The sequence below is a fragment of the Uloborus diversus genome, chromosome 8 (assembly GCF_026930045.1).
Source record: "Uloborus diversus isolate 005 chromosome 8, Udiv.v.3.1, whole genome shotgun sequence".
In the NCBI taxonomy this organism is placed as follows: domain Eukaryota; kingdom Metazoa; phylum Arthropoda; class Arachnida; order Araneae; family Uloboridae; genus Uloborus; species Uloborus diversus.
In genome coordinates, this window is record NC_072738.1 from 142713279 (window position 1) to 142734572 (window position 21294).

Genomic DNA, 21294 nt, shown 5'->3' on the forward strand with positions numbered 1-21294 from the left:
TCCACAATAATTGGCACTACCTGCTGACTGCTTCCAATGTTCCTCAGAAGATAACTTTGCCTTTAACCTGTTTGGGACGAATAACGCATTTGCATTTCTGCGCATTTGATTGGTCTGTGATTTATTGGATTTTGTGAAATTATAAACATGTGCTAGCAAGTGAGAAGAGAAACATATACTAATTTTGAAATGGCTCTTTCTAGTTTCAATTTCATTTGCAGCAAGGGGTTTTACTTTTATATTCATTTTAATGTCCAAGTGGTTGGTTTGCTTCCCAGGTATGGAGTGCATAGGAGTTGGTTAAACCAACGGGCTAGGTGTATGAACCTGGTACTCAAAGAAATTTGCGTTAAGCGTAGTATCAGGTTTATTGATGTGTGGAGTAAATGTAAACGAGATTGGATTGCAAGGAATGGCCTGCATCTGAGCTCTACAGGGGTCAAAATGGTTAGTGGTTTGATTTTAGAGGCTTCAGAATCAAAAAACTAAGTTGGAATGGGGGGCATGGTTTAAGGAGCAGAATTCAAAAGGGTATTAACTACTTGGATTTTAGTAGAAATGGAAATAGGGTGGCTAATAAGAGAAAAGATTTTAACAGTTGGGATTCAAATAATCGTGCGGCATTAAATAAAAGTAAGATGGGCTTACTTAAGGTTTTTTATACAAATGCTCGTAGTATTAGGAACAAGATGGAAGAATTGAAAAGCATAATTATAGATGAGAGGTTGGATATTATTGGAGTTACCGAGACATGGGCTACCGAAAGTGATGATGATTTATTATCTATTGCTGGGTATAATTTGTTTAGACAAGATAGAGTAGGTAAAAGAGGTGGTGGGGTTTTATTTTATGTCAGAGACACTTTAACTTGCAATGAATTGGTAATTAATGATAAACCTAATGAGATTGATATGATTTGGCTGGAGTTGATGAGCAATAAGGGAAATAAACTACGTTTAGGGAACATTTATAGGCCACCCAACTTAAGCCAGGATCAAGATGAACAGATGTTTAGTATTATTAGTGACATTTCAAGCAAGGGGTCAGTAATTATAATGGGAAATTTTAATTTTCCAGGAATTGATTGGAATAATTTTTACCATAGTAATAGCAGAGAAGAGGAATTATTGAAAGTAATTGGTGAGTTTTTTAGATCAAATTGTAACTCAGGGTACTCGACAGGACGTGATTTTGGATCTAGTTTTCTGTGATATGGAAGGTTCTGTTCAGGGGTTATGTGTAGGGGAACACATTGGAGACAGTGACCACAACAGTATTAGGTTTGGGATTAAATTTGATACGCACAAAGTAGAGAATTTTAGGTTTGTGCCCAATTTCAGAAATACTGATTTTGTGGCACTTAGGCAGAGTTTGAAAGCAGTTTTTTCTTCTGGATTGGACAATAGCGATGTGAATCTTCAGTGGGCAGAGTTTAAGGAAAAGCTAGCAAAAACGGTTGGGGATCATGTTTCTTTTAGGAGGAAGGGTGTCAACACTAAAATTTGGCCAATGTGGTTCTCCAGGGAAACTAAAGATGCTCTAAATTACAAGCAAGCTGCTTTTCATAGGTTTAGAGAAACTGGTCACAGTGCAGATAGGCTTCAATATTGTAAGGCAAGGCGTAAATTTAAGTATTTGGTACAGATTCAGAAAAGAGAGTTGGAGCAAAGACTGGCAGAAAACATAAACAGGAATCCCAAGAAGTTTTTTGCATACGCTAATTCGGGGAAAGTTCGAAATAGTTTGGGCCACTGATTGATGAGCACGGAATTTTAATTCAGGATGATAGTGATATTGCTAATGCTCTTAATAACTTTTTTTCGAGTGTTTTTAACGATAACTGTATCTCAACAGTTGACACTAACAAGACACAAGCTATAGTACAGCTTGAGGACTTTGTATTTTCCAGGGATGACGTTTTACTTCATTTGAAAAAAATTAAAGAGACTAAGGCTCCGGGACCTGATAATATTTATCCAAAAATTTTAGTTGAATGTGCGGAGGAATTAGCAGATGTAATCGTAAATATTTTCAATGCTTCTTATAACTTGGGGACAGTGCCAGAGGACTGGAAGCTGGCTAACATTACACCGCTCTTCAAGAAAGGGTCTAAAGGAAGTGCGGGAAATTATAGACCTGTGAGTCTAACTTCGGTGGTTTGCAAAATTTTTGAAACATTGAAAAAAATTAAGATAGTAAATTTTCTAGAGACTAATAATCTATTGACTAGTTTTCAGTACGGTTTCAGAAAAGATAAATCTTGCGCAACTAATTTATTACATTTCTATGACAAAGTTACCATGGCTTTGGACAATAAGAAGCCTGTAGATGTTGTTTACATTGATTTTCAAAAAGCTTTTGATAAGGTACCGCATGTTGCTCTACTTAGCAAATTAGCTGATATAGGAATAGGAGGGAAAACTTTCATTTGGGTAAAAAACTGGCTGATCGGAAGGAAACAAAGGGTAGTTGTAAGGGGAAATTATTCTAATTGGAGTGAGGTTTTAAGTGGGGTTCCTCAAGGATCAGTGTTAGGGCCTGTTTTGTTCATTGTTTTTATGAACGATATTCACAAAAATATTTCTGGGAACATGAATTGTTTTGCTGATGATGTCAAAGTTATGGGGACTGTAGAAAATGAAGAACAAGCAAAACAGCTGCAAGAGTATCTAGATCATATTACAGAGTGGGCTGATAAATGGGGTATGACTGTTAATGTTGGGAAATGTCAAGTGCTACATTTAGGGCATGGAAATAAGTGTACAAGTTATTATTTGCAAGGTTCAGTCATTAGTCAGGCAGACAAAGTTAGTGATCTGGAGGTCTTAATAAGTCAGGATTTAAAGTTTAGCCAACAGTGCAGCATTGCTAGTAACAAGGCCAATAAGATGCTTGGGTTTATCAATAGATCTATTTCAAACAAATCTAAAGAAGTTCTTCTGCCCTTATATAGAAGTTTTGTAAGACCTCATTTGGAGTATGCTGTTCAGTTTTGGTCTCCTTATCTTAAGAAAGACATTAATGTATTGGAAAGGGTTCAAAGGCGAGCTACAAGGCTAATAAATGGACTTTCTCACTTAGACTACGATTCCAGGCTTAGGAGGTTAAAAATGTACAGTCTTGAGTAAAGAAGAGACCGAGGGGACATGATTCAGTTGTTTAAATTTATTAAAATGAAAGATGTTATGGGGCTGAAGTTTAGCACTGAAAACAGGACAAGGGGTCATTGTTTTAAGCTATTTAAATCTCAGGCTAACATGGATGTCGGGAAAAATTATTATTATAGCAGGGTAGTGGAACCTTGGAACAGTTTACCGGAAGAGGTGGTAATGAGCAAGGGAGTAGATAGTTTTAAGAGGGCCATTGATCTTCACTGGGGATTGTAAATTGACTAGGACCAGTCTAGCTGGGCCCAGAGCCTGTTGCTGGTCGTCACTTTTGTATTTGTATAGCCATGGTGAACATGTTATCTTTCCGAGGAGGAAATATCTTAATTTATGACATCCATCTATGGATCTTTCGGGCAGGCGACATGAAACAACTATAAAATATTTTTATTGGAGTTCTTTATACAGTAGTTACTTTCTAAAATCATGCGCTGAAAAAGAAGGCAAAGAACTTAGAGATGTGTAGTTTGCTCAAAGCACAATAAAAGGTACAGTGAAAACCGTTTAAGTTGACCACTTGCGGTGTACTACTTTAGTGGTCATCTTACAAAGATTGATTTATATAAGGGCTAATTCTGTGCCTGAAAAAAGCGGTCAACTTCACAGGTTTTACTGTAACACTACCTATGAGTAAAAATGCTCAATGCACATTGATCCATGCTTTCAAATTTTTCCTGCGGCTTTAAAATATTAATTGTTACAATATTCTTCAGGTATTTCATAATATTAGGCTCAAATATTTTTCCTGTTTTGTACAGAAAATATTGTTTAATTTTGGTACTTTCAGTAATAGTAAAAAACGATGTATTTTTATTGTTAAATATCAATTATTTTCATCAAGTTTTTTTTGTTATGATTGAAATGATACATTTTATCATACATTAAAAAATGGTTTCATCTCTACCTAAAGTGTACATTTTATCCGTTATTATATAATGCGTACTTTCTGAAATCGCGTATTACGCTTAGCGGGAGAAATTGCCCCGCGTGTACACAATCCGCATGTAACAGCTGCCATCCTGATGGAGCACTATCTTCTGCGAGCTGCCAGGTTAACAGTGTGTGCCCATATGGTCAACAAACTTTTTCCGTCATATGGCAATATTTTTCAAGTATTTGTATTGAGCTACAAGAAAGGAAATAGCCTATCCAGCCCATTCCCCCGACTAAATTTTAAAAATAAAACTAAGAGACGGGGTAAAAATTAGATAAATAAATGATTTATTTAAAATATATATGAAAATTTAATTGAATGATGATAATTTCTTCAAACGTTTTCTTCAGCCTTCTTCCATGTCATCTACTTCTTCAGGGTACTAGAAAAAGAAAATGAAGTCATGAAAACATTGGGCTTTGGTTAACAGTAATTTCTTTCTGTGCAACGACAAAAAGGAAACAATTAGAAAATGTAAAGTTTGCTATTGAGTAGTGATGTTCCGGATATCCGAGGGAAAATAAAGATCTGTATCCGTATCTGTAACTTTTTTGACGAATCTTTAACGGGTCATTTCTATTATACAATTTTAAAAATATTTTAATAAAAGACTCTTAAATTCCATTTAAATTAGGTTTTATTCCCTTTGTAATTTATAAGGTATCATTTCAGAAGCCAATTTGTACCCCCCCCCCCCCCCGTTGCAAAAAGGAAGGGGGAATAAAGTTTTAAAAGTGTATCAGAGTGTCTTTTTGTGGCATCGTAGCTCCTAAACAGATGAACCGATTTTGATAGTTCATTCTTCGTTCAAAAGGTGACTTGATCGAAAGTGTTCTTAGCTTGGCCTCGTTTTTGTAGAATTTTAATTACCGGAATATTAATTAAAAACCGATTAAAAGATTTTCACAATTATGGTAGTAAAAATGTACCCGTACGTTAAAAATGTTGGCCCTAATTGAAAGAACGAAGTTTTCTGCTATATTTATTTGAAACTTCCAACTAATATACAGTAGGAGCTATAATCTTGTTAAGTAAATTTTAAATGCAATTCTAAGCCTTTATAAAGTGATTGGTAGCGATTTCATAGTCGGAAGATAAGGAGGAAAAGCTCAAATTATTTATAATTTTTACCTGCTGTCAGTTCATATTTGTTAACAAATGTGTGTGTTCTGACCCGCGAAATTCGTCTTAATATGAGGTCGGCTCTCTGGGACAGGTTTTGTTTTTTTAATTTTGAATTTAATATTAGTTTTTGTTATTGATTTGGGGTTTCTGTTATTCTTTATTTTTTTCTCCGCATCCTTTAAAAAAAGTGAGACTAAAATCTCTATTTGCTGTTTGTAAAGGTGTTTCCGGCTCTGTATTTCGTTGGTCGGAAAAGTCCGGTGGAATGGGGCGCTGCTGACCCATTCCATGCTAAAATAAAATGACAAAAATCATTTGTAGCCCGTCCAGTAGCAGCTTTACATTTTTGCTCCTGTGTCCTACATCTACCGAATAAGCTAGAAATAATTTTTCCTATTCCATCTAAGCATTAATGCAGCACTGATCCATTCCTTCCAACTCTCCCTCAGTTTTAACGGAGATTTCTTTACAGAGTAAATCATAGTCTTGATTATATTTTCAATGCAGTTGACATTTTTTGAAGAAACTGCCATTATTCTGAAGGGACTACCTTCCGTAACAAAGTTTGCACTTGGATAGTTGAATTGAGTAAAAAAAATTTTGAGATCCGTATCCGTATCCGCGGATCTTGACACTAATGATCCGTATCCGTATCCGCAGATCTACTTTTTTAACGATCCGGCACATCGCTATACTACTATTGAGGTAGCTGTCTTCATTCACTGGATTGCTCTAACATTTTTCATTTTAACCCCATAAAAAAAGCTGAAGCAGAACAGTAAAAGTTCTCCCAGTTTTTTGTTTATATTTTAAATGAAAAATAGAATAAGTTTTTCATTCATCTCAATATAAATATCCTCTTTACAGAACCTTTAGGCAGATGCAAGGATGTATCCAGCTCCAAATGCAAGGGGGGCATACAAACCCCTCTCCCATCGATATTAAAACAAGGTAGTTTCCGCTGCAGTCGCATTTTACACAAAATGCAAAAATACAGTATGTTACGAAAATAACAATACATTATCACTTTTTGCTCCCCCCCCCCCCATAAAAAAAATCTGATAGAGAAATCATGGCAATATTTAACTTAATCTCCTCATTATAACTTTCGGCAAAGACGTTTAAATTACTATCAAGTTCAAAAATATTTAGCTTTGATGGGCGTAATGTCCCCCAATTAATGCATTATTGGGAGAGGAGACTTGTAACGTTTTTGAAATCAAACTTTTCTCAATGGCAATACAAATCCAAAATTTTATTTAAAATTAAAACTAAGAGAAACATTAACTGCTGTATATTAATTTATTTCTTTAAAGATATCATAGCTGAATATCAAATTTAGTTTTCACTGGAGATAAAACACAGTGAAGCACTTAGAAAGATATGGTATTAGAAATTTTAGCCATACTTGTAAAACATTTTTTTTCCCCATTTTCGTTTTTACTTCCTTTTACAAAAAAGGAAGTATTGTATTCGCGAAAAAATTTTCACTCAAAAATCGCCCTTAATTTCCATTTTGCTCACCCCCAAATGAATGTTGAGTTTTTTTTTCGATTCGACCACATGCGGAAAAGTGCCTAAGAATGTATAGACACGCGAAATATCCATTTTGACCATCACCGAGGTAATTACAACGACTTTTCTCGTGACGTCTGTATGTATGTGTGTATGTGCGTATGTGCGTATGTATCTCGCATAACTCAAAAATGGTATGTCCTAGAAAGTTGAAATTTGGTACATAGACTCGTAGTGGGGTCTAGTTGTGCACCTCCTATTTTGGTTGCATTCGGGTGTTTCTAAAGGGGTCTTTTGCACCTTTTTGGGGGGAAATCATTGTTAATTTCGATGCAAACTCAAGTGGTGTTATAATTTGGCGGTCACTTGGCGATATATCGCCAGTCTTTTGGTTGCCAAGTTTTGTCGCCAACTTGGCGGAGTTTTTTTTTTTGGTTTCAATTTGGCCATTGTTGGTGATATTTAGAGAATAAATATTGAATCACATTAAAATAGCGAATAATGGGGAAATGACATTAAATTGGAGTAAAAGGAAGTCATGTGATGCACACATCAGCTCGTTTTGTCAAAGAACTTTGGAAACCAGCTTAAACCCTGAAACAATGTAATTATGTATTTGTGTGAATAAAGTTTCTAGTTTTTTTATAAGATGCACTGAGTATCTATCCCCCCCCCCCCCCCCAGAAAATTCTGAAATGACCGGCCTGCTAGAGACATTTATTTCTAAATTGAAAATTTTGTATGGAGAAGGGTCATGTGTAATAACACTTTTGCAAAAGAAGGATTTTGAGGGGAATTTGTGGGAAAAGGTCATTTATTTGGTGTTGTATAATCTTAAGTTAACTTCATAGTAGTAATATGACAGTAACTCCACTAAACACCAATAACTTTCCCTTGGGTCATTCCATGCGAAATGAGCAATTCAGCTGTGGCTGACATGTCACAGATTTCAATGAAAATTTTTATTTAGGTAAACCATGCATATCTATGAGGAAATGCAAAGTATGGAAGTTTAAAAACTGTTGGTTGCTTTGTTATTGACATTAGAAGTTGATGCTTACGCTAAGCCTAAATTTTCGGAGTTCATTGCTGCCAGTTTGTGACTCAATAACTCCATAAGTTATAAACGTACACTTAAAAAATAAATATTTCCGCATTCTATAAACATATCTCTATTGGGAAAAAGCAAAGTAAAATTTATTCGGATCTTTTTTTGAATCTGAGATATTAACAAATATTGAAATTTTGCCAATTTACTTCAGATTTCAAATCACTCTTCTAGCTCTTTAATGAAAATATAAGAGTAAAAATGATTCAGATTGAAAAACTATCTATAACTAACTATCTGCTCTAATTTAGTTATTGTTTATAAATTTCCTGATGACGAAATCGTACTTTAAAAAATCGAAAATTTCATTTTTTCCTCTATTTCAGATGTTTTTTTGAAGATGAGGGAATGCTCTAAATTTACTCAAGTTTTTTTATGTAATATATTGAAGTGTCTTTTAGATGCTATTAAATTTTAATCATTGGTATCAGCGTATTTTTGTTACTAGAGTAATTTGAACTTAGGCAAAATTTCAATAGTTAGTTCTTTTTATTGTAAGTTTAGCAAAACTAACCATTTCTTTCGTGTTTCATTTTCTCAAAAGCATGTTTATGAAGTATTTGCTAAAATGTACATTTTTTTAAAATCGAAAGAAATGTTAGATATACTTGCTTTTGCATCATTGAGTCGTTTATCTAGTGTTTTGAATTCTCGTAATTTCACATAAGAGTCAATCCATACAGGTTCCATACAGAACTATTCATTCATGTTCAAATAGTTCTAAGTTATAAAATTAAAATAATTATTTTGAAAATTACAATATGTTTTTTCAGTATAATGTATTATATAGGGCACAATATACGTAATTTAAGAAGGTGCAATGAAGTTTTCACACTTTTTATTTGTTTTAGTGTGTGAATTGACTAGCAAAATTGCTCAATTTCAAAGACCTGTATCTTTTTTACAAACCAAATACAAAAAACAATATGTATAACATGCATAGTACTTGAATGGAATATTCAATTGGCCGCGAAATTTTATTTTTAATTCCATCTCCTTTTGGTTTATAGGGGTCTAAAAATGTCATTTTTGTCATTTTTCTGATTTTTGAGGGGCTGTAATCTATACAGGGTGCACAAACACACAGCAACAATTACATATTCTTTTTAGCATGGTTCCAGTGATTAGTTTTTGTCGTATTTCATTTTGTGTTTCCGTCCCCTACACGAGTTATCTCCCTTTGAAATGAGTAAAATTTTTACATTAGACCCTGAACTTTAACCTGTTGCCGTTATTTTAATTATTAACTTACAGCTACGTAACTCAGCATGTAAGACTATCAATTTATGCGCTTTAACATCAAAGCGTTAAAGTAATTGTCATAAAAGTAATTCAAATAGATTTTGGTCAAAATGCAAAGATCTAAAAGTACCATTTTTGACTATGACAAATCACTTTTGATGACCTCTAAAAAAATCAAAGGTCCAGTTGAGAGAAAAAATAAAAGTGGTTTTAAACATTTTTCATATCCAGCTTTTAGGGATATGAATTTCAAAAAAATTAAAAATGGTTGAGCGCACAAATCCATGGAACCTGTATGGATTGACCCATAAAACACAAAGAAAATGCTGTTTTTCTGAATTTTATTTTACGTTTGGAAATCAAAATCCAATTTCGAGTTTCTTCAAGCAAATAGTAGAAACACAGCTCTATATTCTTGTAAAATTTTGAAGTTGTCTGAATTTTCTCTCATTTGAATTTTTGTGTGTATGTGAAGGGGAAAATCATGATTTTACAAAATGGCACTAAGTTTAAAACTGATTTTGAAGACAAAGGAGTCAAAATACAACTTCAAAAGTAAGGTATTTCTTTTATGATACTTTAGCACATTATTGGGTATTAATTTCATCAAAGCTAATGCATTCCTTAAAGATTGAGATTAAAAAATAAAATGCTCAATATAATGCCTGAGAAAATTGAAATATTTTCAGTTTTTGAAACTCGGTTAAAAGTTAACTATAATAACTTTGAAAATTTTACTGACATCAGATTAATTACCCTACTCCATAGATTGCAACAACATATAACTTTTACGTTTTCATTAAATAGTTAATAAGGTACAAGCCTTCAAAAAGGCAACATTTAGCATTAATGAGAATGCTGTTCAATTTGACCAATTTTCAATCGCATGTAACTATTCAAATAAAAAATTTTAAGCAAAAATAGTTTAGATATTTTTATATAGACATAAAAGGAACCTGTATACCAAATTTCATAAAAATCTTACCATGCGGCCACCACTTTTGTGCGAATTTTGCTCATTTCGCATGGAATGACCCCCTTTTCAATGAGCTCCCAAAGAAGAAATATACACTTTCAAAATCGGGTACAAAGTTGTTAGATGAGGGTTAATTGATAAGTTTAGGAACTGTATTAACTATCAAGTATTTTTTTTTTAATTTCTTATTTTTTAGTTTCATTTGAAAATTTTCTATTTTAAGATGGGGACAGCTACCTCCTTCCAAAATCACCCTCTCTGGAAACGCTCAGGGGTAGACATGACAGGTGATACAAAGAATAATCCTTTGTAATTAGTTTCTGAGCATCTTTTCTTTCAGTTTGATTAAATGTTAGGACTGGTTGACAATAAATGAAACTTGATCTCTATACTTCTTCGTAACTCATTCATTTTGGAGCTGATATTTTCTTTTGAACAAATGAGATTGAAAAAATTGACCTGGAGTTAGTTTAAAATGCATTGTAATTGCAGAAAGTGGACACTTTGAAGTGAGTAACGCAAAATCACTCACCCTAATTTTGACATCAGCATCTTCTCCATATTGTATGGCATTATCAATCGAAAGTAGCAGCTCCTCTATGCTCTTATGACTTTTGATGTTTAATGGCAGAAATTTAACCAAACTGAAGCTTTCAAGCTAAAAATAAAAAACTATAACTAAACTATACAACTAGAGACTGAATTATATGCACAATAAAATCCTAAAACTATGCACTAAGCTTTTTTTTTATTCATACAAATAAAAAGTTTCCATACGTGAATAAAAACACAAATGACCTTTAATTACTGCATTTGGAATATTGGCGATAATATGAATAAAAACAGTATGAACATTAATAGTATGCAAAAAATTAGACAACCCCAAGAAACACCCTCAGATCGTCCCATTTTTGCTATTTATGAAGAACAAAGTAGTTTTTAGTAAAAGGACAAAATAACTTTTCTGGGTCAGAAAGAACAATTTAAGTATTCCTTCTGTTTTCGAAAATTCCAAGAAAATGACACCACAAACGAAGAAAAACACGGTTCTAGTTATTTCAAACCAAACTTTCCCAATCAGAAAAATATGCATGTTTCAACACTCAAAGTTATGATTGAAAGCTAGATAATGACAATAAATTCTCTTCATGACTTGAGCTGCACTTTTCTTCGTTTGTGGTGTCATTTTCTTGGAATTTTCAAAAACTACAGGAATTCTTAAATTGTCCTTTCTGACCCAGAAAAGTTATTTTGTGCTTTTGAGGGCATTACGAAAAGTGCTTGATATTTTAAAAAAAATTATGTTACTTAAATATTCAGCACAGCTAAAATGTTAGTTAATCAAACAACTCACTGCCTCATACAGTGCATGTCACACCCGTCGATCAACTGCACCTGCAAATTTCATAATCAGGCTCTTGGCAGATCACTGTTGGGAAAAATACTGTTTGTCCATGTGTTTTAAGGCTACAAGGAAGCCCTTTTGAAGCACAAAAACATTTTGAATTTCTGGATGCTAGGAAACAGTCGCAGGTACTTTTTATGCAAATTGAGGCACAAAGTTAAATGAAAGGCATAACGACTAACTTACCAAATTGCAAATAGCTTTGTTTAACTTTGAAAACTTTTTCCCCCATTTACAAGCTTGTTCTTCTTCTTGTAAAAGTAACTGTAAATCAGGATCCAGAAATCTAATAGGGAGAAAAAAAATATATTTACTAAGAGAAACATTGCAGACATGCATAAATGATTAAAACTCTTGTACACAGATTTTTGTTTGTATATCATTAACTAACTGATTAAATTGTGTATCTCAAAGCCAAAATAACATAACTTTGCAATGGAGTTTAAAAACGTTTGTATAGTGCATTCTAGGGTGCCTCATTTTGCCTTTTTTTTCTCTAGAGCAAAACATGGTCACCTACCAAACAGGGTTTCCGCTACGGTCGCATTTCTCGCAAAATGCGAAAATACTATTCAAATTACGACAAATGGAACAAAGCATTTTCGCTTTTTTGCTCCAATATAACAAGAAAAAGAAGGGGGGAAAAGTGTACAGTCAGAGAGAGGAAGCGATATGGAACTTAATCATATTTATAAATCATATCTAACATGCATAAACTGTTATTAAGTTGAACAATATTTCGTCTTAATGGGCTTTTTGTCCCCCCAATAAATACATTATTGGGGGTTTTCAGAAAAAAAAAGTTTGCTCCCTCAATATCAAGAACAATTCTGAATTTTTCATTTCAAATTTTTAAAAGCTATCACATAACGTGCATTTATTTCTTCGAAGATGTCAAGCCTGAATTTTAGCATTTTGCTAAAGACTTTTCCCCCAATTTTAGTTTTTTTGCTAAAGAATTTTTAAACTTGGCTTAAACGCTGCTACCAAAAGTGGTCATTACAAACATAAAATCTTTTTTGAATCAAAAAATATCTTCTGTGAGAGGTATGGGATCAAAATTTCAAGCCAAAAACACTAAAATGCTCTCCAATTTTTAATACTGTAAAAAGGTCATATTTTCCTTTTGTAAGATGTCAATTGTTAAGAAATTTGATACTCAAACCTCAGCAGGTTTGTTAAGTAAACTTGGCGAGAGCAAAAATGTCTCTTTTGGTGCTTGAAATGGGATGTAATTTCAGTACAATAAGCAGACTTTTTAGATTTTCGATCTAAAAATTTTCTTTCGTTTCATGTTTGGATTTTAGTGTAATTGGATCACATTTCACTGCAGCTTGATCCCAACTATCCCCCAATATCTACACTGAAACAGCACACTACAACCTTCCCCCCACAGCATGGCTAGACAGGATTCATACTCTATTTGGATGAAAAATTTCCATGACTTTTCCAAGACTTTTTCATGACTTCACAAAAAAATTTAATGACCCTGTTAAACAAAGAGAATAGAACTATTCACTACCAAACTCGCTAATTTTAGGAAATGAGCATTCACAACTTCTATGTCAATGCTTCTACCTCATCAAAACCCTTACTTGTAATTGAAAAAATATCAGTGTACACAGCAAAAACTAAGCTATTTTTATACTTCATCATATAAATTTAAGTAAAGTAAAAATATAGCAAATGCAATATACTGATGAAAAGTATAATAAATATTTAATAAATGGAGAAAAATGATAATGAATGGGACACAAAAGTTGAATGAGTCATTAATAAGTTTCAACAAATTTGCTTCAAAAAAAACACTGCCTTTTTGTGTCAACAGTGCATCTAATAATCTATTTAACTTGACAGTATTTTGGTTCTTAAAAGCAAAGCCAGTCTTCAGTAAATTCATTCATATTCATAATAATGAAACATCGTTTAGTAATGAATAAATCTTGTGACTCAAATGTATTTGATTACTTACTTACGTATTTTCAAATGCATATAAATGAAAAGGTTTTGGAAAACCCAGGAAAATGTTCGATTCCTGACATTGAACATAACAGAGGGCAGCAGTTCCGTCCGCCATATGTTGGGCACTACTGTTTTAAAATACTAGGATTCTCATATTTCTGTATTATATTGCCTGTTTAATCACTTTCTAAAACCCTCAGCAAATTAAGATAAACTCTGATAAATTCGATAATCAAGTTTTTGAAGTAGTTTAAACGAACTCGGATGCAATCGAATTAGGATTTTTGAGTGGGTGTCGGAAATTAAGAATGTGCAAGTCTGCTACCACAAAATATAAAATAAAAGAAATGATGAAAATAATGGTAAACTCAAATTTAGTGATGTCGAAGCAGTAAAATCTCATTGCAAAAGAAGGCAGGCGGCTGCTACAGAAGTGGATGCAACAGGATTTAAAATTTCACATTTGCTTTTAGGATCATTCCAGTTTAAATATGCAATACTGTCAGATCATTCAAGATTTCTAATGTTTTTTTAGATACTGTTTCTTTCTTTGCCCAGGACATTTTTCCATGACTTCCCCAGGTCTGAAATGTGTTAAATTTTTTCCCATGACTTTCCAGGATTTCCATGGCCCGTGCGAACCCTGGCTAGAAGAGACGAGACGGACATTTGTCAACTAGGGTGTCTCGTTTTGCTACTTTTTTCCCGGAGCAAAATGTAATGCCCAAATAAGCCAATGGCCACTTCTGGCAGGTATTTACACTTCTATCAGTTTACAGCTTTGGTAGCTACCCTATTACACACCTTTCTAGTTGTTTCCTTGTGTGTTTGCTGAGTAGATCAATTTTGGAGAGAACATTAAGATGAGGTATCTCTAATGTGACCATGGCCGACAGAGCGCTCATGACACCCGACACGAATTTTGAAGGCTCAATCAGGAATTGGGAGTCAATCAGGAACACACCACAAATATTGAATTCCATCTGATGAAGATGTGAGACCAGCTTAGGCATCACATCTAGGTGAGTATACAATTCAATCTGACCTGCAACATAGAGGCAGAGTTATATAAAATAGTTGCTTGCACAATTTATTTTTCAGTGAACAATATACAGTGAAGCACCGTTTATATGTTTCTCTTTTACAAGTTTTCGTCAATTACACGTTTTTAAAATTGGTCCCTGCAAAGTCTAATACACATTAACCTATACCTTTTATATGTTTTTTCACTTGTACGCTTTTTTCATGCAGTCCCTTTAAAAATATATAAACGGTGCTTCACTGTGTGTGTGTGTATATATATATATATATATATATATATATAGTTTGCAGTGTCATACCTGGGCAGTCAAATAAAATGTAATCATCATTCTCTTCTCCTAACTGCTCACTAAGCCAATCTAAATTTTCAATGAAATATCTGGAAAAAAAAACTGAATTAGCTTTCTGCATTCTACACCGTTCTCTAATGGGGGAAAAAACCTGAAGCAATATATTGTTAGAAAAAACATAAAAAGAACGATAAGATCTTACGTTAAGCAGAAAACCAAGCCACCATTGGGACCATAATGCAAGTCTGTATCTTCCATAACATCATCCAAGTGAATCAACTCTCGTATATCTACAGGACAGGAGATCCATTTAAAAAAATAAAGAATTACCATTAACAATTTAACTTACAAGGTAATTCAGGAAATATTACAACATCAATTAGCACAAAATTTCAGAGAAAGGTGAATTGTCTGATGTCTTTTCCTCCATAAGCTCCTTCTTTTGTATTGAAAAAGGGGCTCCTTGTAACTCTGAAACATGTGTCTGCAATTTTGCCCTAATTAATTTTCTAATATTACCTTTTACTTTTATATAGACTAAAGCATGGGTTTTCAAACTTTTACAACTTGCGACGCCCTTTGAAGATTGAGAACTTTCTCACTGTACCCTAGTCCATCTTTATTTTTAAGGTAAGTGTGCCAAATAAGGACACTCTAAGGTTTATAACCAGGTATTTTGCTCATTAATGATTGAATTGGCTAATTTTCGAATTTTCATGGGTTTGAACGTTTTGAGGTGTGTTGCATCCATTTCAACCATTTTTGGAAAATGTCTGTCTGTGTGTGTGTGTCCGTGTGTGACCAGTTTTTTGTGGCCGCTCTACAGCAAAAACTACCGCTTGAAATCGAACGAAAATTCGGTACACATATGTGCCGCTATGTGAACTTGTGCCCATTGGTTTTTGGCAAATTCCTCCAAGGGGAGGGGTGAAGCAATGGGACGTTTTTTGAGTTATAAGTGCCTGCTATTCCCTAGCAAGTAACTGGTGGAATCAAACAAAATTTGGTCCATATGTGCCCCTAACAGGTACAGGTGCTGATTCAATTTTGATGTCAATAGCTCAAACAGGGGTTGAGCTATAGAACATTTTTTGTTGTCGATTGTAACTGCTGTAGGGCCGTTCCACGAAAAATGAAACCAGAGCGAAATTTTTTTTATTTTTTTTTAATGGGTAACATTTTTTTTTGTATGTCAAAAACATGCTCTTTCCTATGGTGTTGTTTTTATTTATGTACAAAAATATTTAAGCCTTAAAGTGAATGCTTCAAATTTGGTTTCTTAAAAATGATCATATTTCAGGTATTCAACTTTCATCTTTAAAAAATAATTAAACTTAATAATGATTATTTTTAATCTTTTTAATACTGTAAACTAATATTAGCATGTTGTTGCATATTAAATAACACTTTAAAAAATAACATTCATTGAATTGATTTTGGCTAAATCAATGTCCATGGAAGACATCAAATTTATATGTCACCTACATGATAAAGACTTGTTCTTATTCTTATAAGTATGTCATTTGTAAAGCAATTTTTTTTATTACTCTATGCAAAGCACAATTGGTCACATTATGTCAAACTTTTACAAATTTTTCAGAAGATTAGTTTACAGAGATACAAGCTATCATGTATGTGACAAAGCTAATCATGTATGTGACTGGTATTTTTGGAAGATCGACCCCCTCCCCTCCCCCTCCTGTAAAAACTCTTCAAATCTGCATACAAAAATCATTGAAGAAACGTTTTTTTTTTTTTTTTTTTTTTTGTTTTTATACACAATTTTTCAGTTTTGAAATGTTGCTAGACCAAAGTTTTTGGAAACGGCAACCCAAAATTTCGGAAATTTGGGATCACAAACACCCCTGTATTAACGTTGCAAACACAGACTGCTAGTCATGGGAATTTTGTTGCAGGGGGACCAAAAATGTATTGATCCAGGCCTGTTGTGGTGTATTGAAAAATGTGAGTAGAATTGCAGCAAAGGTGAGTTTTAATCGTCAGTGTACGAATTCGATGCTTCAACTCACATTCTAAAAAGTACCTTGAAAAAAAGCCAGGTTATTAGCGTTAAATAATACAGTAGCCCCTCGTTATATCGCGCCTCGTTATATCGCTCATTCGGATATATCGCTCTTTTCTTCTGTCTCCCGAAATATTAAAGCCTAAAATAAGAAAAAAAATTGCTTTAAGTTTGAAACTATTTCTGAAAACATATGGTATTGCACAGAGAAGGTCCCTTTCTTCTCTATTTTGTCAATGAACAAAAGGAAGCAATTCTTCTGAATTCGCTGGAAAAGCAGCAGCAATTCCTGTCATCCAAATGTACATACCCGCACAGCATATTTCAATTTAAGATGGTCTGTAAACTACTTGACATCTTCTTTTGTATTGATATATTAGACATAACTATTTTTAATGCCCTCCGTTATATCGCGCTTTCGGATATATTGCTCTTTTTCTTTGTCCCCCGAAAGGCGCGATATAACGAGGGTTTACTGTATGCCACAAAAAGATTTATTGCTTATTTTCTTTTTATCTTATTAAATTTATCAAAATAATTTCTAGAATATTGATACAATAAAAGCAACAAACACTAGATTTTCACCTAAAATTGGGTATATCAAAAAAAGGTGAATTATATTTTAAAAAAAACTTTCATTTTAAAAAGTTTGACATTAAAATTCATACCAATTATGGGTTGATAATCGAAATATTCGGCTGCAGGATCAAGATTTACAACCTTTGCTACTCTTTGAGCATCTTCACAATATTTAACAATGGTAGAACAATAAGTAGACTGTAAATAAAAATTCAAAGCAATGAAAAACAAGATTTGAAACAATTAAAAAATATACAGGGTGCGGCAAAAAAGCAATTTTCCAAATAACTTTGTGAAAAAAATTAAATAAGCAAAACAAAAAAAAAATAGCGTGAGTAGATATTTAGAAATCAATAAATTTAATTTAGTTTTGAACTGGCCGCATTTTGCAATGATGCAGCGAGAAACTGGTTATTGAAACCTTCAGCCAAGTGCCGCTAGTCTTTTTTACTTTTAATCAATCCCATTCCCTCTAAAGTAATTGCTTTAGAGAGTGCAAACTTTTGCGTTGTATAGAGTAGACCTTAGACTCTAAAATAGGCCATAGAGTGTAATCCATGGGATTGAGGTCTAGCGAGTAAAGCGTCCACTGTACAGATGATATTGTGTCAGTAAAATACGCCTAGCAACAACCACTCGTCTTTTTGACCATATGAACTGGTGCGGAGTCTAATTAAAACGTCCAGTCAACATTGCCGAAATGCTCTTAGTCCTATAGAACACAACAGATTCTAAACTGTTTTCCTAGACTCTTTGATTCATTTTACCGCCCTTATCCACAAAAACTACAGATTTTTTTACCACTTGTACTAATTCCATCAAAAGACTAAGCTTGACTTCGGATTTTGTTCAACATTTCTTAGCCTACGGATCAAATCCTGTCGTTCTGGGAGGTGTCAGTTAGCTGAACAGTTAAGAGCTGCTCATAAGTGAAAGGTACCATCTCTTCCAGCATGGAATTGAGGCCCGTCTCAAACAATTCCGGCATCTTTGGATTCATGCGAATTTATTTTCTTCAGTAAAAGATTGAACTTTTTGGAACTTGTAACACTCGGAACTCTGATTTTGCTCTTAGCCACAATGATCGGTCACGTATTCTCATCCCACGAACAAATTCTCTCATGCAGGGTGGCGACAGGAACTGTGAAAAAAAGTTCCCTGACTTTTCCCTGATTAAGTTCACCAAATTTCCCTGATTTACGTTACCAATGATAATGGTTTTCTTTCTTTGCTTTACTTGAAATCCATTGTATGTTTGTATAAAATGCAGTATTTTAAACGTTTTAAGTTGTGTAAAGTTGTTGAACTAAAGATATATTTTTAAAAGATGCTACCTTTTTTTTAATAAAATGGTTTTAAAAAAAACAAGACAATTTTTTTTTTTTTGGGGGGGGGGGAATGACCTACAAAACAGTATATTAAATTTTTATACAATGCAAAGATTATAGAAAATTAAAAAAAAAAAACTTTACTTCCAGAAACCACTTAGCATAAGAATTTAAGAAACTATTAAAATTACTTTTAAAAACATGTGTATTTATGATAGTTCAAAATAATTTCAATTACTTTTCAGTTCTAAGTTTTCAAACAGTATAATAATTGTTGCAAGAATAACAAGTAATAGTGAAAGAATAGAAGTAATGTAGTTATTCTTATATAACTAATTAACATATTTATGCAAAACAGATGAAACCATTTGACAACCATTCATAGGGAGCTTTTCTCTAATCATGAACATAGGTTTTAATGAATGAATACAGCATTTTAACAATGAAAGAATAAAGATATTTTCTTAAGTACACAAGTTAAATCTATTTCAAATGATTTCAGTATGTAATGAGAAAAAATCTTAGATTGCTTTTGTAACAAACAACTTTGAAATGCAAGGGAAAAAGAGGAAAAAAAAGCAATTAGTTAATTTCAAAATATATAAAAGAAGAATACAACTTGGTTATAAAATTAAGGAATCACTAGAGTCTGAAGAAAAGAAAACCTTTATAATCTGCGGCGACAACAAATAGTATAACGGCAAAAAACAAAGTTTTTTTAATTGAAATTTCAATTTTAGCAATTAAATTAAAAACGCGAAGTAATAACTCTTAAGCTTTTATAGTATTAATTCAAAAACCAAAGCTTTCTTCTTGAAATCGTGATTATAGTACGCTAATTACTTTGAGACAATGGAATAAAGGCAAAGGAGCTAAGGCATAATTGAAGGCTTCCTCTTTGCCTGTATGGTTGTTCATTTTATGTAGCATTGAAAGCGTAAAAGGAAATTTCAAGCTAGGTAAAATAAACAACCTAACAGACACAAAAGCAATCTTAGGAAGTTCATCCTGTGGTTAATAAGTAAGATTCAATACTTTGACGTTGAGGAAAAAAGATGCACAAATATGCGGCAGTGTATAATCGCACCTCATTAATTTTACTTTTTTTTTTTTTGAACAGATAATTGGCGGAAAATGCGTAGGGAATTAAGAGTACTTAATTTTGTAAAGCAAAAAAAAAAATTTTTTTCTTAAAAAAATCAATTTTCCCTGATTTTTTGTTATTTTTTCAAAATTCCCTCATGACTTTTCCCTGATTAATAAAGTTCCCTGACTTTTCCCTGATCTCCCTGATCTGTCGCCACCTTGCTCATGGAAACTGAGGATTTCACTGAACTCACTTTTGCACGGCCTGAAGATTAACAAAAATGTTTATTGTTGATTTTTGCACACTTCCTGGACTTTTGGATAGCCTGAGGGCTAAGAGAAATGTTCGTTGTTCGTTTTTGTACTATTCTTGGACTTTGATTATTATTTCCAAGTTACTCGAAACAGCATTTTGCATCAAATATTAGTTGCCCAGGTACAACAAGCAACTGCACAGTCCTTTTTCTTGGTTAAACAACTTTAAAATAGCAGTGTCTTTTGCTTGAAATAGTAATAAAACCGAAAAACAATACAAAAACTAGAAGATATATTATAAATTATTATCTAATTAAAGTGAAAGACAAAAATAAACATACAAAAATAAATTGAATAATATATAATGTAATAATTTCTTTGCACTGATTACAAAGAAGTTAGTTTATTTCTATTCGATGACGCAAACTTTGTCCGAGTTTTTTTTTGTGTTGCAGGGAGCAACACAAAATTCAGTTGGTCTCAGTAGTCCTCAGTTGGGTAATTCAGTTGGTCCCAGATAGTTGTTTCCTGTCACTGCATTAAGTTTTAAAATGATTGGAAATAAGTTCTACGTTATTATAATTGACTTGGTCTTAAATAAAGTGGCATTCAAACTAAAATTAGATTCAGATAATTTTTAAAGAAGTTATGGTTAACGGAGCCAGATCAGTAGAATTACTTTTAAAAAATACACAAAATTGTGATATTGATCAAACCTTTCCCGATCCAGCAGGTCCAATGACGAGTTGACAATATCTCATATTGAAATTATATTGTTTACTTTTAATCAAGAGACAAAAAAAAAGGTGTTTCCTTTGTGCTCCCCTTTAGTTAAGTTTCTCTCCGTTTAGTAAAACACTGTAAATAGGCATCGATAAACAGTCGTTTCAAAAAACATTTAAGAAACCACGCTTATTGTTTACATCTTTCACGTCCGCGCACATTTTCAATGATTCGCCACTAAACAGCGCCATTCTTCACGTCAGAAATTTTTTTGTCGCCAATTTAGCCATTCATTGTCCACAAGGGTCGCATTCGAATAAGCCAACCAGTTATTAACCAGGCTTTCCGGACATTAAGGATGTAATATTACGTCATCAATCGTCATGTGACAGAAAACGTTATCTAGGCTTCAGATTTGAAGTGAAAATTACAGATTTGAGAATTTATTTAGGGGAAGGAGAATAAAAGTTTGAATATTCTGGGACATTGGGACAATCTCGTGGTTCTCATCCCAATCCTCAAAAAGATGATAATT

At 33.2% G+C, this 21294-nt stretch overlaps 1 protein-coding gene across 1 annotated transcript; it reads right to left on the minus strand.

Annotated features, from left to right (window-relative positions):
• Positions 1-4367: 4367 nt before the first annotated feature.
• On the minus strand, positions 4368-20857 carry LOC129227553 (GPN-loop GTPase 3-like). Its single transcript, XM_054862132.1, has 8 exons — positions 20753-20857; positions 17457-17565; positions 14968-15055; positions 14775-14854; positions 14239-14479; positions 11659-11758; positions 10600-10725; positions 4368-4483 (listed from the first exon to the last, which is right to left on the minus strand). The coding sequence occupies exons 1-8, from the start codon at positions 20795-20797 to the stop codon at positions 4448-4450; spliced, it is 825 nt and encodes a 274-aa protein (XP_054718107.1). The 5' UTR covers positions 20798-20857; the 3' UTR covers positions 4368-4447.
• Positions 20858-21294: the final 437 nt, after the last annotated feature.

Coding starts and splice junctions, on each gene's coding strand:
- LOC129227553 (XM_054862132.1), bottom strand. CDS start 20,797: ATGAGATATTGTCAACTCGTCATTGGACCTGCTGGATCGGGAAAG. Junction 11,759..14,238: donor ACAAGGAAACAACTAGAAAG/GTGTGTAATAGG, acceptor TCTCCCTATTAG/ATTTCTGGATCCTGATTTAC. Junction 4,484..10,599: donor ATGCTGATGTCAAAATTAGG/GTGAGTGATTTT, acceptor TTCTTTTTCTAG/TACCCTGAAGAAGTAGATGA.